General features: G+C 35.6%; 1 protein-coding gene across 7 annotated transcripts in view; it reads right to left on the bottom strand.

Moving 5' to 3' along the window:
* The window catches only part of LOC120636233 (voltage-gated potassium channel subunit beta-2), a 40895-nt gene that overhangs the window by 10324 nt on the left and 13069 nt on the right, over nucleotides 1–17502 (bottom strand). For 4 of the 7 annotated variants that reach the window (XM_039907603.1, XM_039907604.1, XM_039907605.1 and 1 more), the window contains exons 7-9: nucleotides 1958–2031; nucleotides 1380–1619; nucleotides 729–822 (exon numbers count right to left, since the gene is read on the bottom strand). In XM_039907603.1, the coding sequence (XP_039763537.1) occupies nucleotides 729–822; nucleotides 1380–1619; nucleotides 1958–2031 (408 nt within the window). Of the gene's footprint in view, nucleotides 1–728; nucleotides 823–1379; nucleotides 1620–1957; nucleotides 2032–5110; nucleotides 5587–17502 lie in introns of those variants that run through there. The other 3 variants (XM_039907607.1, XM_039907609.1, XM_039907608.1) reach the window with 3 other exon arrangements.

Raw genomic sequence — 17502 nt, 5'->3', positions numbered from 1 at the left:
GACGTAGGCGCTTTCACGATATCGATTCTATTTGCCTATTTATGAAGCCGGTAAACAAATTCAAAAGAAAAAATAAACATCGTGTTAGGTGGTCAAAGACGAAGAAAAAACTTTCCATTATTAAAATATACCTGTACATACAAGTGTAGAATCTCCCCTTATTTATAGATACGTGATGAGCAAAATACTGTCAATCATAAAATGTTTTGTAGGTATACGGAGTCTATAATTTTGAGTCTAAAATAAGTTCCATATAGTCGCTGAGAAACAAATATTTATGAAAACCAGAACAGTTTCTCTGTTATAGAAGTATGAGTCAAGTGCTCTATATATTTTTTACTAATCTGCACGCAGCTAACATTATTTAAAGACAGTTTATGTGTTACAGGGTAAACCGATATTCAAAAATTACTGGAAACTCAATAATAAATAGACGGTTCATGAACACTATAATATACTGTTTGAAGTGGCGTTAAAATAATTCTGATGATGTCATGATCAATATCGTGTTAATCAACCCGATAATTCATATTGAATTCAGAACCTGCATCCCTTCTTTGAGGGAAATAAAGCATTCTGAATTACCTTCTTACCAGTAGTAAAATGAAAATGAATACGATAATAAGATGACTGTGTTAAGTACATGCTCATTCTATTACTTTATAAGTATTGCTGTTATAAAAATACTAGTGTTAAGATTAAGAATAAAGATATGTTTCTTTACGTACTTGGTGCTCCAGTATATTTTGGTTGTGATGATTATACTGGTCCGACGCACATTTCTTTTCTTTAGTATGCGGCCTAGCTCCACTTCCCCTCTGGCTATAAAGCGATAAATGGTTTAGTGACTAATGCAAACTATGTTTCACATTTTGTATTTTGTATAGGTACTTTCATAATTGCGCGTTAATATCGCGGCGGTATAAGACTAATAAATCAGAAAGTTGGAAAAGAGCAGCTGCTGAGTTTTTGGCTGTTTCTCAGGAAAATCTGGCTGAGGGAGTCGCTACAAACAGAAAGACATGACTTTTTGGAAGCGTTTATATAGATGTTCGAATTAAAGTACATGAATTATGATTTAGATTTGTATTCGTGTTGCAGAATGTATATAAAGTGAGTGTAGTAAAGTTTTGATAATTAAAGAAAAATATCTGACGGTAAAGTAAAAAAATCAAGATAAATGCAAAAGTTATATATGTAGGTATATTCATTTTCAAATTTGCCCAATGGCATCAGAAAACCGGCTGCTTAAGATGCTACAAGCTCGCATGTCTATACTGTTTGAATACTTAGAAGAAAAAAAAGGAATATACCTATTGTTTTTAACCTCCATTGTGACGGAGCCTCCGTATCAAAACGATATAAAATTTTGAACTTACCACAATGAGCCTCAGATAAGTCAAACAGGTTGATGCCGTTTTCCAAAGCAGTCATAATTATATCCTCCGCACAATCTTCGTTTAACATAGTCCACAATCCCAAACCAATGTTCGGAACTCTGAGTCCGGACTTTCCCAAATTCTTGTATCGTAGACCTGGTGTGACTGACGAAGGCATACTTGCGTGATTGCCCATGTACGTCGACATGTTATGCTTGGACGTCATATTTACGTCGCCGGCTGCAAGTATAGATTTATATATGAGTATCGATAATTCCCAGTTAGCTGAATTGGCAATGGGCGGGGTACAGAACCCGGAGTTCCGATGGACGTTGGTTTCCCAAGTTGCTGGAATGGCGACCTCGCACCGGTACACGCAGCCTTGGTAGACCACCGACGTAGTGAACAGATGACGTCAAACGATTTGCAGGGAGCCACTGGACCCAAGACAAGACCGTGGTATTTGGAACTCCCCAAAACTCTCCCTCCTCCGTGGTCGTTGCTTATTTAGGGCGCAACGGAACAATAGTCTTTCACATTTATAACATTATGTAAGCTTTTGGTAATTAATCTCTTACCTTGATCCAGCATCTGCTGCGAATTGGCGCTAAATTCGTCCATACAATCAAGCGATGCGATCGGGGCGCGACATCTGTGAAACAAACAGTAATATAAAGTAAAAACCATATATTTACTTGTTCAAGTCTTTTTGTAACAGTATGTTTTTGGAGAGTGTCTCATGTTTTTTTATGTAGTTGATTGATTTAAAATGTAGTACACAAATAGAATATAGAAATACTTTTTATCAAGTTTTTAATAAATATTGTTTTTAATTTTTATTAATACATAACTATAACCTAAAATAAACTATTTAAAAACTAAATAAATATAATATTTATCAAGTTTATGTTAACATCAGCATCGTTTTTTCAAAATGGCAGTTATACTAATATAATGTACCTAATGTTATCGTAGGTCACTAGCTGCTGCTACGACTGTATCTGCGTTGGTATAAGTTTCATAAGGTCCTTCGAGACTCGTTTATTTTTCCGAGGGAAAGAGTATCTGTACAGATATATAATGCTAAATATTGCTATTTATTGAAGAATATTACCCGTATATACGTGTAAATGAAAACTGAAATAATACTTTACAGGCTTTAGGGGTACATTATATACTGTCTTTGAGACTTATGTGTGAAAACCTAATAGTTTTTGAGTACACCACTGAAATAATTTCTTCTGAAAGAAATCAGATACAGCCCATAACATCACAAGCAAAATTAAAATCATATGACTCCTGTCTTTTATCTTCAACATATATTTTTTGGTTGACATAAGTAAACATTTGCTAAGTGTTTATGTTTCGAAATTTTTGAATTAGTTTGTATGGAAAAATAGATATGCTTCTTTTGATTTATATTTTTAGTGGGTGATTCCTTATGAAATATACTTACGCATCCTACAACATTAATTCGTAATTCGTTGGTTTGATTGATTTGACTGTCATGTCACTGACTGCTACTGTAGTTACCAAACGAACGGACCGATTTGAATGCATCTTTATTATTCGAATTAAAGTGTTAACGCGATGCTCTTAGTATTTTTTGATGTATAGGTATTCGTTTTATAGAAGCCCAAATGGTGTGGAGAAAATTAATTAAAATCGAAGGGAGGGAACGCTCAATTTCTATACCCACACGTATAAAAAAAAATTAAGGGAGAATCCCATACAAGCTAAAACTTATATCTATTCCAATGACAAGGTAGAATGGAAGCAGCCAGCCTCGCTCTCATCTCTCGCAAGATAGCAAAATGATTGTAAATGTTGATGTTGGAAAAGAGCAACTACTGAGTTTCTTGCCGGCTCTTCTCGGTAGAATTTGCTTTCCGAACCGGTGGTAGAGTCACACAAACATGCATACTTGACGTTTCAAAAGTGCTTATAAAGTAGGCCTACTTGAAATAAATGAATTTGAATTTGAAAAACAATATATCATATTAATACCTACGTTGATCGTTGCAAAAGTTGCGTCCTGTTGAATATGAAGAACGCGGCCATATTTAGCTTTTCAGATATTGCAGCTGAGCTATTTGTACTTATACAATTTTTAACGCACAGGGCTTGTTCTTGTTGCTCTGTTAATAAATTTACTTCTGGCATACCAAGGTACTTTATTTTTAATTGTTAGTTTTGTACCTTAGAACGGATTATTGAAAATCTTCTATTGCTAATTTTATATTTCTAATGGTGCTGTCTATAAAAATCTACGTAGGGATTGGTTGTTGCTTGATATGTTTCAAATATAAAGTGACATTAGCTGTGGTAAATATAATATAAACTTTGTCTATAAAATAAATAATGATTCTAAGACTATACCTTATCATTGTCATAACGTCATAATTCTACTATTACCATCTAAGTAATGTTACTACAATTTCAACTAATCTAACTATCTAATCCATACTACATTAGTTTCCTAAATCTAAATATATACCTCAGGTAATATGGATGATTAGGTATCTAATAATAAATAACGAGTACAAACATTTAAGTATAGTGACTAATCTACTCATCTAGGATACAAATATTTTTTTGATGAAAAAGATCCATTGTAGCAAGCTTTAATTGGCACGAAATGTGGAATAATATAAAGGTGAAAAATGATGCTTGAAAAGAGCAACACTAGAGTTAGTAATTGACGCATTTCTCTTTTAACAACGCTTGAAATAAAATGTGAAAAATGAATGTCTAGCCAAACCGCTTTAGATTAATTCAGTTCATGAAATTGGCAAAGATACCGTTTATGTCTATCTTTGCCTTCAGTTATAATAAAGATAGTTATGTCATAGTTCTTTGCAACAGAAACCTTTCTCGCCTTCCTTAAAGATTAGAAGTAAGTTTGACACGTCGTTATTGTGTTTACTAATTGCTGTAATATGTTACTACTGGTTTTACTATACTCAATATGGATTAGAACAATCCGTTGTTTGTACATGTATTCCTTGCTAAATGAGTTTTACTTGCTAGGAAGCGATATTGGTGTATTATAAAAGTGATAGTAGCAAGGAAAAGGGGTATCAAGATGTATGAGGCCTTGTGATAAGCGACAATGATTTTTTGGGATACCATACCTGGCATATTGTTGTACCCGCAGTCAGCATAAGGCAAGCCAAGCGTCGTACAAAATGTCGGCGGTATCTTAAGCTGTATTTTATGTAAGGCTATGGTCGGATCCCTTTATGTATAAATTTATTTAAGTTTTCGGTCCCTCAGCTTTTGTTATGACAACATAAATGGGTAGCATTGCATTTTGATGATTTTATTGTTTTTTTTTTATTGATAATCGGACCAAAGCCTTAGATATTTGAAAATACTTAACAACGTTGCTAAAGATTCATCGCCTTCATGGTGCCTACTCGCATGCGTCAGACCCTGTGCGCGATGCAGCGAAGTGCTCGGCTTTACTCACCGCTGGGGGAAGACATAGATATGGCGCATCGAGACTGCAGTCTAATGAAGGTCATGTGATGTGTGGATATACCGTATCGTGCAATTGCGCAGCAACTTCGAGACACGTTACACAATCGATTTCATTAAATATTAATCTATATGACCGCATTGGTAATGTCAAAGTGTAAATCGATCAATCGATTGCGGAACGACCCTCGGCAGAGGGTACGTCTTCTCCCCAGACGGCGCGGCTCTAGGGTCCCCAATGGTCCAGTTACCGGTATATGGTGGGCATGGGATTGGAGTCGACGCTGACGGAGTCGGGCGGGCCGAGCGGCGTGTGTGGCGTGCAGCGGCTGACCGTAGATTCACTTCGAGACATGATGCCGTCTTTGCCGCCGCCCTCCCGTCCCTGCATCTCGAGCCGCCTCATTCTGCTCCTACGCTTAGCAACAGCATCTTAACTCCCTACAAATATCTTATCTGTAATGAAACGTACACTTCCACTGCCGAAGGAAAGGATATTGCGGGTTAAGTTTTAACACTCAAGGACATAAACATAGAAAAGCATGCATGCCCTAAATGCTAACATCTAGTCCGCTATTTTAGGTGGTCGACACCGAAAGAAACATCTAAGCACTGAACTATCGCGATAGACGGAAGAAAACGGTGGTTGGATGGCGAGTGTTACACTCACCAGGCCGGTGGTAGTGTCTAAGGTTAAAATTGATGGCGCTGACGTGGAGGTTTCGACTGCGAAATCTGGATACTGTTTCGTAACGCGGAAAACGCTGCGTTGGGGTTGGAACAAAGGGCTGCGCGCGACGCAACCCCGCGCATGCGTGCCACGCTCTACCGATCTGGTCTATTTCTAGACTTAGCAGCAGATAGGTTTCAATTATGTCAACTGTCTATAAAATTGATAATTGATGGTGATGGATGATGTTTCAAACTGTCAAAAATTTTTCCTTCATTTCTCAAATTATTTATCTGTTACTCCAGTTAAAAAAAAAAACTCAGGATAAAACAAAACGTAACATGACTCATGAGACAAAATATGCTATCTGTCTCTAGTTCCGGCCGACAGACACCCTGAAAATATTTATACTAAATACACGTAGTTCGGCCCTAAATTAAAAGCAATTTGAAATCTGGGCGATATGCAGTCTGTATGCAGCTGCGCGCCGAAGAGCACAAATCGCGCGCCTTCCGGAGTTACAATTTATGAATTAATTTAAAACTAGAGTTTTTTAAATTAAAGTTGGTTTATGGAAGCAGATCAAGTTATTTGTTTTTGTGTTTGATTTTTTGGGACTCTCGTAAATACTTATTTGAAAGTTATACCAAGATTATCATTTCGCGCGTCTAAAAAGAAAACTTGTTGAGCCCCGTTTGGGTTACGTCGGATTAAGTTTAGCATTATCGCCGAACTTTTGAGACTTTATTACGAATATATGTATGCAAATTTCGTCGTCGCAAAATAATTAATTGAGTGTAATTAAGGAATAAATTGGTGCGTATCTGTTGTAATACATAAGATTTGGCTTTGTTAGCTTTTCTTTTAACTCTCAATGTTTCGGCTGATTTTATAGTTATTATTTTGCAAATGTGCAATAATATTTTTTTATAAGTTATTTAATGTGCTTTGTTCTTATTGTTTTTTGTTTAAATTTATAAGAGATTTGCTAAGTTGAGGGTCGATTTTTCAATTGCCAATACTTCGTCAACTGCGAAATAAAATTGATATTTTAGCCGTTGATGCAGTTGTTGTCAGAAGTGCTTGTAAAGTAAGACTTGAAACAAATAAATTTTAAATTTGAATTTGTACAGAAAATCTTTTTCGGGCCATGATAATTAGACTTAGATTATTGATAATAGATACTTCTACGGTGTTAATTATGCATATTAATATAACTTTTTTTTTCTACTTTTGTGCTGGCTATCTTAAAAGTTTAGCATTTAAGAATCTGTGGCTAAATATTACCATTTTTAAGTTTTTATTAAAGTATATGTTTTAAATTGGCTTTGTATATTATGATTTAAAGGCAAATAAATTTAGTACTGCACGAACTTTTACTCATAAGGATTTTTATTTTTAAATGATCATAATTATATCAACTCTTGACTGCGTTTTATTCGGTGCGTGTAAATTTTTGGAGGTCTTGTTTGAGCAACTTTACATAGAAAATTTGGCAGGCCCGGCTATAATCCAGGATTATATGAACCAATCTAGGTCAAGCATTAAATCCATACGAAACCTGGAATAAACAAGGCGCTTACTTACGAGTACATCGCTTAAGTTATATTTCGATATCGTTGACTTTTTGTTTGAGAATCATTGTCATCATCATCATCATTACCGGCCCACTACTGAGCACGGGTCTCCTTCCACAATGAGAAGAGTTTAGGGCCGTAGTCCACCATGCTGGCCCAGTGTGAATTGGTGGACTCCACACACCTTTGAGAACGCAAATAACTTAGAAAAGTGACGAGGTGCGATTCAAACTCCCCAAAAAGTGAAGTGTAGCTCCTACTCAATGCGCTATCACCGCTTCTCCGAATCGTTGCAATTCGTAATAATTCCTGAAAGCGGTGAAAACCCAGTGGGTAGGACTTTCACGCCCACTTTCAGGGGGCGAGTTCGAACCCCAGCACGCTCCTTGTCACTAAGGTGTGTAGAGTCCACCAATCTGCTATGGGCCAGCGTGGTGGACTACGGCCTTAACCCCTTCTCATTTTAGGAGGAGACCCGTGTCCTGAATAAACTTGCATTTTAAAATAATACTGTTTTAAGCGATGTTAGTAACGCCTAAGGATATAACTAAACAAACTTATAATCTGAAGAAGTTTCACTACTTTTCTCACGTTACATTTTACCCGATTCGAATATTTTTTTAAAGGAATTGCCTTTATCTAGATTTCTTTGCCTATGTCTATGCGTGGAGGTCATCAACAGTCAAAAAAATTGGTTGTCTATAAAGTCGGCTTACTGACGATAGTTGAACGTGACAACGTCGTAAGAAAATACTGATGGAATGGTTGCATTTTTCAAAAGAAAATTTTAATTTTATTTGTTTGATAGATATTATCGTTGCTATAAACAATTGACTTATTCTGAGTTATGTGCGTTTTTAATTTAAGCAATAATATCGCTTGCTTTATCAGTGAAGGAATATATCTTGAGGAAACATACATGCCTGAGAGTTCAATATAATTTTCTCAAAAGTGTGTTAAATTGCAATAACTAACAAAGGTATCATTTTTAGTTAGGTAGCTTACTACTAGATCGGGTTTGGTTTTTTCAAAGATTTTTTATATTTGAAATTATTATAAAATAGTTATATGTAACAATAGTTATATGTTATATTTTTACACTTTTTCTCACCGTTTTAACCGTCTCTGGACTTCCACGAATATTTTTAGACCTAAATTAGGTAAATTGATCCGGGCATTCCCGAGTCTAAGTAAATTCAAATTCAAATTCAATTTTTTTTTATTTCAAGTAGGCCTAGTATGTAGTGGCATAAGGAAGGCAGATTATACCGAGAAGAGCCGGCAAGAAAGTCAGTAGATTGCTTTTTTCTGATATCATTTTATGGTTTAACAATCTTTAGAATTTTGCTATCTTTCTATGAGAGCAGAGTGGCATGCTTCCAAGCAGCCTTGTCGTTACGGATTTCATCAATCTCGTTGTAACCACGATTGATTAATTGTGTTTTAATATATTTTTTAAACTTAGTTAAAGGTAGATCTAATGGTCCCATAGGTATAATGTTATAAAAGCATATACCCATTCGAACATAGGATTTTTTACTTTTCTCAGACGATATGCAGATATAAATAATTTACGTCCGTTTCTAGTATGTCGGTTGATTATATCAACTTTTTGTTTATAATTACTAATGTTTTGTATAATAAAGGTTATATTAAGTAAGACTATCGACAGCTATTCATTTATATATATATATATATTGAAAACTGGTTCGTTGGTGTAGTGGTTGGCATGTTCGACTGCGACTCAGGAGGTTTTTGGGATCCCATCCGGCAGTAGTTTTAGACAATCATTGCGTTTTTCTTTGAATTTTTTTTCAATATCGAACCGTAGTTAGGATATTGACCCTCGTAACTCTTAGAACACGTTAAGCTATCGGTCCCGGTCATAGCTTTCCATTAAGTCCGTCAACCCGAATTGGGGAGCGTGGTGGGTTATTGTTCTAATTCCCACTCTTCTTTGCATTGTGCCCTGTAATGGGACATTTATAAGCTCTTAGTGATGATGACGAAATCAGTTGTCATGTTCGGTATATGGTCTACAGTTATAATTGTAGCCATATATCAATATACCGATAGTAATTATAATGTTATATAGATGAACGGATATTACTGGAAATCTAACTAGGTTTATACCTAGTACAGAAACTTGCATAGTAATTCCAATAATTCCGTTCCAAACTCTGTGAGTCCTTTGCCGCAAACTTAATCGCAGAAGCAGATTGCAACTAGTTCAACTGAATAGTGAATCCATGTTAATATTACACATTCAAAGGTCCGTTTGTTTATTTGCAATTTAAGCTTAGCTGAGCCTGTAAAAGCCTGTCGAATTTTGGCACATGTATTTAAGATACATTTTATCCCGAAAAAACATCCGCTAGATTAAATCGAATATATGTTGTTATGCGCAGCTTAACAGCTAAACTGATATTATCAACAATTTTTGCATATAGCTTTTATCCGGGAAATAGGCAGAATATGTTATACTATGTATATTTTCAGACAAATATTATTTAAATTAAATATGTTTTGATATATTTTGTGCAATGTAATACAAGACAGAATGGTAATTTTTTTTAAGAGTAAACGTGTGCGGATTTGTCGTCAGTAGTTAAGTTATTAAAGCAGGTCATAAAAGTAAAGTTAATCTTACTTAAAATGATTATAAACCCAAGCCAGTCACTTCAGGGCGTGCCCAGTCTGAAAAGGGTTAGTTCAGTAGTCCATTACGGAATGTCAAATGCGAATTGGTAGACTTCACAGGTCTTGGAGATAAAGAACATTATGTGGTATTCTAAGGTATGCAGGTTTTCTCACAACGTTTTCCTTCACCGCTAAAGCAAGTGAATTGCTCAAATTGAAATTGAGTGTTACTTCAAAAAGTTTGAAGAGCGTGCCGGGGATCGAATTCTAAAGCTAAGTACTACTATGTAAGTCTTAAGCCGGCGATCGTCGCTTCAGCTTAGTTTATCAATACATGCATATAAATAGAAGCAAAAATCAGCTATTTTCGTGTTATTTGTTTTGTGTAAACACGGGATTTTAATCCGAGCCGTGGCCTCATAAAGGTCATCTCAATTTTACCCCACTTTGGCTTTAACAACGAGGCTAGTATTTATAGTACTAATATACCTAAAATTGCAGCTAGGTTTGTAGGTGCAATATGAAACACTAGGCAGTATTTACATCATTGAGATAGCAAAAAAAATAAATTTTAAATTTTGTTGAATTTTTACTATAATATAATAGCGAAAATGGTAATATACATTTCGTGCAAACTTCAACTGAGTCTTTACCTACAACGGTTCTTGAGATACAGCTCGTTTTAATAATTTTTTTTTTTTTGTTATTGTTTTTACCTACACTTGGAGGAAATATCGATTTTATAAATTTAAAATGCATTTAAAAAATTTCGGAACCGACAGGATTTCAACCTGCGACTCTCGGGCAATCGCGGCCTGATAAAAAAAAAGAAAAAAAAGATTATGAAAATATAAAAAAGCAATGTGTCATCTCTCGTTTCAAACGTGTCTCATTGTAATATGGACCTTTGAAAAAGTAGATCGAAACTGCAACGTTTCCTACTAGATGACGCTACAGTCGCTATAAGACTGATGTGAAATGCACATAATCATTTCGGCATCGACGGTAGAAGAGCCGTAGCTTAATTGGTGAAAGCGCTCAGGCTGCGATTGCCCGAGAGTCGCAGGTTCAAATCCTGTCGGATCCGAAATTTTTTATATGCATTTTAAATTTATAAAATACAGCTCGTTGACAGACAGGCTGACGGAATGACGAAAAGCAGAGGCAACAGGAGCCCGCTGGCATCGTTCGTTTACGGAATCCTTTTTCCGCGCCAAACAATATTGTATCGTAACTCCGAAACTTCAGATTGATGATAAGATATTATTGCACTTACTTATTAAAAATATTTCAAGTCAATATCTCCTGATACTATGAGAGAAATTATGAGTGGGTTTGTATTTAATTAGATTTAAAAAAAAACTCGCTTTTTAGTGGGTTGCAATATAGCTTTTCCCGATGCACGAGCGTTGAGAAGTTCTCTTGGGACTGCATCGTCAGCCCCTTTATTGTTACTAGCGTTAATTACTCAGCAGCATTTCTAAAGTACTTAATTAAATGGTTACCATTTAATGAAATACTTTAGAAATGCTTGACCATGAAATAATTTTTCTTGTCTAGTTCCGGCGGCTATCCGGAACTTCATCATCAGTTTCACTTGACCAAATGGTAGGTAGTTGAAAATACACCAGCCGTTAAAAAATATCGCGATAGGTGTGCTAACTAAATTCGAAGAGTTCCCTCGACTTCAACAAGATAGAACGTAACCTAAAAAAAATGTGAACACTGCACAGTATACTGTAATATACTGTTTCAAACAAAAGAAGGTTTTCTTAAATCGGTTAGACAATCACAGAACTAAAAACAAACAGAACCCTCATTCAGCCGTTATTGCATGCAGTGCATTGCGTCAAAAAACAGCGGTGTTTGGCCCAAAACACTCCGCGCACGCGCTGCTAGCTCACAAAGTTTTCCCATTTTCCCCATTTTATGGTAAATGCTTAGAATTTTAGAGGTAAAATAACTGCTTAATAAAATGCTTAATGAAATGAAGTGACTAACCGCATGTTCGAGAAACACTGCTAAAGTGGAGCTGTTTTTTATGCTTCAATATTATTCGTGTACACGGTTTCTGTATGTTCTTAATTCTGTACAGATAATAAATGACTTTGACTTTGACGGAGTTCCGAAGTACAAAGAAAAAAAAGTACCTAACAGAATATTGAGAACCTCTTCTTTTAAAGTCGTTATATATTCCAGAGGAGCATTTAAGAAACATGATTTATTTAGGTCTTATGATTTAGTAAGGAGGGTTGCTTTTTTGTTTCGTTCCTTTACGAGTTAGCCCATTGCTGCAATCTCACCTGTTGGTAAGTGATAATGCAGTCTAAGATGGTTACCTGTCAGTGTTATGGCAGTTATATTAAATCCATATTACTAGTTGGTTTCTACGCGTCATCTTACTGGAACGTTAAATCGCCTAGCGATACTTCTTTGTCAGTAGGGTTGTAACTAGTCACGACCGAAGCCTCGCACTAGACCGGAAATATCTATGGTATTAAATATTTGCGAGTTTTGAGACAACACACAATTTAAATAAATAAATATTTTAAATACTACGATAACGCACACATCGCCATCTAGCCCCAAAGTAAGCGTAGCTTGTTATGGGTAGATGAATGATGAATATTTTTATGAATAATATACATAAACATTTATAATATACATATAAACACCCAGACACTGAAAAACATTCATGCTCTTCAAACAAATATTCTACAATCAAATGTCGATCAAAGGCATGCCTAGGCATTGAAAGAGTCTATATAAGTTATGTAAGAGCCAAGTTATTACAGGGCCTTGAATAGTTAATTAAATTCTATTTTAGTTAAATAAGCTTTTGAAACATTAAAGGAAAGGATAGTTTTCTTTGTAGTCTGGCCTTTCTCAATCACTTCACTAACATCTTCCTCTATTGTAGGTCGGCGAGTATTTTACGCTCCTTTAGCTTCACTGTTTCAGATAACGTTTTTTACTCAAGTATTTAATGGTCTATTTTAATTAAAATATTTTAAACTAAGGAAAGCGGTCATAGCTTAGTAGTTCGTCCTTACTTTAGCAGGGACTGAGTTAGACGACAAAACTCAAAATTTTTGGATTCATCCGAGTTTGTAGACGGTTTTGTTTAGCATTCCCTGCTTGGTTCGAATTTGGTAGTTCAACTTTTACCCCCTATCTGTAAATTAAATCTTTTTTTTTTTTAAATTAATGATGTAAGTTTTTTTAAATAAAAGCTAAGATATAAATGGGTCTAGGTATCAGTCATCACACATCTCTGCACATCCAGAGAGAGCATCGTTAGATCCTATTCTACTTCCTGCTTTAGTATTAAAAAATCCGAAGTTGGTATGGATGGGTGTCTTGTTACAAAAACTGCAGAGGGTGTTTTGGTAAAAAGGCTATAACTTATCTGTAAATATATCCAGAATATAGGTAAATTTATGTATGTTTGGGTGTTTATCTATATCTTAATATATATAAATCTCCTGTCACGATGTTTGTCCGCGATGGACTCCTAAACTATTTAACCGATTTTAAATTAAATTGGCACAACGTGAGCAGTCTGGTCTAACTTAAGAGATAGGATAGCTTAGATCTTTAATTATAGTCGCGATTTTATTTTATTGCAAATTATTTTTCTATAATTAATTGACAGTCACATGTTATATATATATATATATACTACTATACTCATTTAAGGATTAGTGATACTGAATACTTTAAAAACAAAATCAAACGCAGACGAAGTCGCGGGCAACAGCTAGTATATTATAAGTATTTATGTATATTATTCATATAATTATTCATCAGTCATCTTAGTACCCATAACACAAGCTATGCTTACTTTGGGGCTAGATGGCGATGTGTGTATTGTCGTAGTATATTTATTTATTTATTTAAATTATAGCGCTACTCTGAAGTAACTGCTTATCAAAACCCGTTCTTTAGTTATTGTAACAAGACACTCATTCAAACAAACTTTCGCATTTATAACATAAAACTAGGAAGTAGAAAAGGATCTACCGAACTACTCGCTATTATAATTATTAAAGTGTGAATGAACACGATATTGCGTTGAAACCGATACGAAGGTATGACTTTATTATAACTGCCATACAACTGGCAGGTTAGCCCGTTACCATCTTAGACTGCTTCACCATCAGGTGAGATTACACTTAAGGGTTAAACTTGTATAGAAATAGACAAAAGTCACAGATTCAGCGCGTTGAATACTTAAGTACATTTTCTAGGCAACTTAAAGAGGTTTAAAGATTTATAAATGTAGACCAGCATAAGCTCACTACGTAGGAGTCGGATTAAATTGGCACCCATTTTATTTTTAACTGGGGTAAGCAAATCTTTTAAAAGGATACCTAATCTGAGGAAATGAAAGAACAGGAACTGAGAGCCTGAGGAATAATCGGTTTATGTGGGATTTCTACGAACTAAGACTCCAGCTAGTCGACCTAAGCTCAGAGGCTTCGTGAGCTCTTAGGGATGAAATAGTCTTAAATCTCTTGCATATATTGTAGGTACCTACAAGATGTTGGCCACGGCTTCGTTCGCGTTTCTGATAAATCATCGGGAACCGTTTGATTTCCCGGGATAAAAATTGACCAATGTTTATCACCAAGATGTAAGCTATCACTATGCAAAATGATATCTAGATCGGGATAGCTGCTAAGCTTAAGTTGATAGCTAATAAAAAATAGTTTTTTTAAGGGGATATCCGGGATATTCTTTTCAGGGATAAATTAATTATTTCGGGAATTCATTATAATAATTATGTTACAAATAAGGTACTAACCAACTCATCAGAGGCATTAAAATTATTTCAATAACCCCATTGCAATGCCCCGAACGGGCGACATTTCAGAACTTTACATTTACAGAACGCGATTAATAACACTATTGAAATAAATACAAAGTACATTCTAATGTTATGAATGCTAAATTGAGTTTGTTTGTTCATTCAGCTCAACTGCATGTACGATATTGATATAATTTGGCATAAAAAACATGTAACCGAATTACGAAATATTTTTGGAGGGTGCATATGTAGATTCCATAAGGAATCATGCTGTTAAAATATTTAATCAAAAGAAACATATTTATTAATCCATACAAACGAATTCCATATATTCTAACTGCGTACTTATGACAACCCTATTACCCTACGCGACGGCCGACGCGTACCTAATAAAGTGACAGTAGTCGCTTGATTTTAGTTTTGCATGAGATATTAGGACTGGATCTTCTTTTTTTTAATTTAAAACTATGGCAGTGGTTTACTCAAAAACTATGAGCGTTTGGGTTTCACAGATAAGTCTCAGAGACAGTACATAATGTACCTCTACAGCCTGTGAAGTATTATTTTGGTTTTCTTTTACATGTTGTTTAAAGCTCGCGTCATCGTCACAGTGTTTTTACTTTTTTATACTGGGAACATCTCCAGTACGGCTAGCATAAGAAGAAGTCAAAAATTATATCCTCCGATTATATACCATGACAAAGGTAAAATGAACGTGTCTACATTCCAAAGCACGGCAATAAAAAATAGGAGAATATAGAAGTTTACCTCCGTTTATTATTACACGTATAATATTTGGATATTGTTAGCACATATATAAAGCTGTGTGAGAATATACAATTTTGTCCATTCCCTGAGGAGAATAAGGTATCCAGCTCATGCTAAGCAGCATGCGGCGGTCGTGCAGTATATCATTTTCGGGAACTAAAAAAAAAGTATTTTATTCACGGCTTTGCGTACAGCTTGCATTTTGGAGACTTCTTTTATCCTTAAAAACACTGGTTTGAAAATCGTTGTAGTCGAATTCACGGCATCAGCTATTTACTTATAAAATCTCGTGAAAATCGATCCGGCCATTTAAGAATATAGAAATAGACGCCTTTACAATAGCACCCACTCAATCTCTCAGTAGAAAACCATCTACATTGAAATCTGATATTCAATAACGGGTATAAATAGCCTAACCTATTTTAGGAGAGGTTTTCTCTTTATATTTTCATTCTATTTTGTATCTTATTAAATGTTTCTTTTAAATATTCTGAGTGCGAAACACTGACTCATGTTTTTGATCTATGCATACTCTTTGGGAAGTTAATAGGTTGATGATGAAGATGATAAACCATCTTACAACCAGCCATCACCCACTTCCTACACTGATTTTATATAATTGTTTGTTAGCTGATGTTTAAGCCGTAAACGGAAGATCATAATAATCACCAATGATAATCTAGTGAAAGCTGAAAAGGAAAAAGTATCTAAATACTTGGAACTTGCTCACGAGATTACCGCCATGAGGACCGTTATTGTTCCGATCGTCGATTCAGTCAATGGTCTTCTCGCGAAATGCTTCGACCAAAATCTAAAGAAGCTTTCGCTTGGTTGTTGGATCAAGGGTTGGATAAAGAAGGCAGTAGTCCTTGAAACGGCGCGTATTGTGAGGAGGTTCCTCACTCTGGAGCCCTGACCGCCGGTTGCTTGGGCATTCAAAAGCCCCGCAAGCGGAGGGTGTTTTTTTTTCTTATAAATTTTTAATAGCTTTTTTTAATTTTTGTAAGCATTGTTAAGAATATAAAAACCAATGCTATACAGCCGTCCGTGGGCGTCAAGCTAATTTCTTCATCAGAGGCGGTAAGAATTAGATTCATTCCACCTCAGAACTCCCAAAACCCTCATGTCCCTTTCTACTCCATCACTGACGCCTGGGTCTTCCTCGGCCTATACAACACTCCAATGTTCAACCTATCGTATTATCTTTAATAAGTTCTTAAAGTTAGTAATTGTACCGAATGAACTATAAACAATAATCCTGAACAGCACCTGAGCCATAGGTGTTAAGCCTTATGACTCTCCCCTTATGGCTTACCCTTATGGCTCATGAGGCTTAACACCTATACCACAGGTTGATGGTCATGAGGCGGTCGGTTGCAGGATGTGTTCTTGAAGTCTCTGTGGTTGATGGTTTTTCACTTAACTCGACTCGAACCGTTTTCCTTTTTACTAAAGGCTTTTGTTGTCTTTTTACTTAGGACCAACACTCAGCGCCATACGTAAGTAATTGTTGGAAGCGGGCTTTGTAATTTAGCAGATTAATACTTCTCGGCTAAATTTATATCTTCGATCGAAGGTAGTAGTCCAAAATCTTATATCTTTAAACGAGTATTTCTTGTATATATATAACTGGAATCTCGGTATCGGCTCCAACGGTTTTCATGAAATTTAGTATACAAGGGGTTTCGGGGGCAATAAATCGATCTAGCGAGGATTCATTTTCAGAAAATGTCTCAGTAAGAAAATGTCATTTTATTTGTGTTTTCCGGTAATAACCGATTTGGTGCAACGAAGTTGCACGGGTCAGCTAGTAATATTTATTTGCCAGTGAATTTCGGTTCGGTTGAAGTTTAGTTAAAGGATTTATATTAAAGAATTTCTAGCATGAACGGAGCGCGTGGTGTGAAAAATAAATTGCAAAACACAGATTTTTCCAGTCTTAACGGATTATAGCTAAGTAAACTTTATGCGCATTATATATCATGGACTTTTGCAAACTAACGCCTCTGTCCATTTGAATAATTGTTATGGACGGGATGCTACCCACTCTAAGTTGCATGGATCGATTCAGCAAGCCTGGTTTGACCTTTGATGGTAATTTACAGATACACGTGTAACTGCGTGCCGTTTATTTATTGTAGTTGGAAGCTATTTTCCACCGTTTATAAATAATTTGCC

This window comes from Pararge aegeria, chromosome Z (assembly GCF_905163445.1).
Source record: "Pararge aegeria chromosome Z, ilParAegt1.1, whole genome shotgun sequence".
In the NCBI taxonomy this organism is placed as follows: Eukaryota; Metazoa; Arthropoda; class Insecta; order Lepidoptera; family Nymphalidae; genus Pararge; species Pararge aegeria.
The sequence above is the reverse complement of the archived record's forward strand: the minus strand, read 5'-3'. Positions and strand labels throughout refer to the sequence as shown.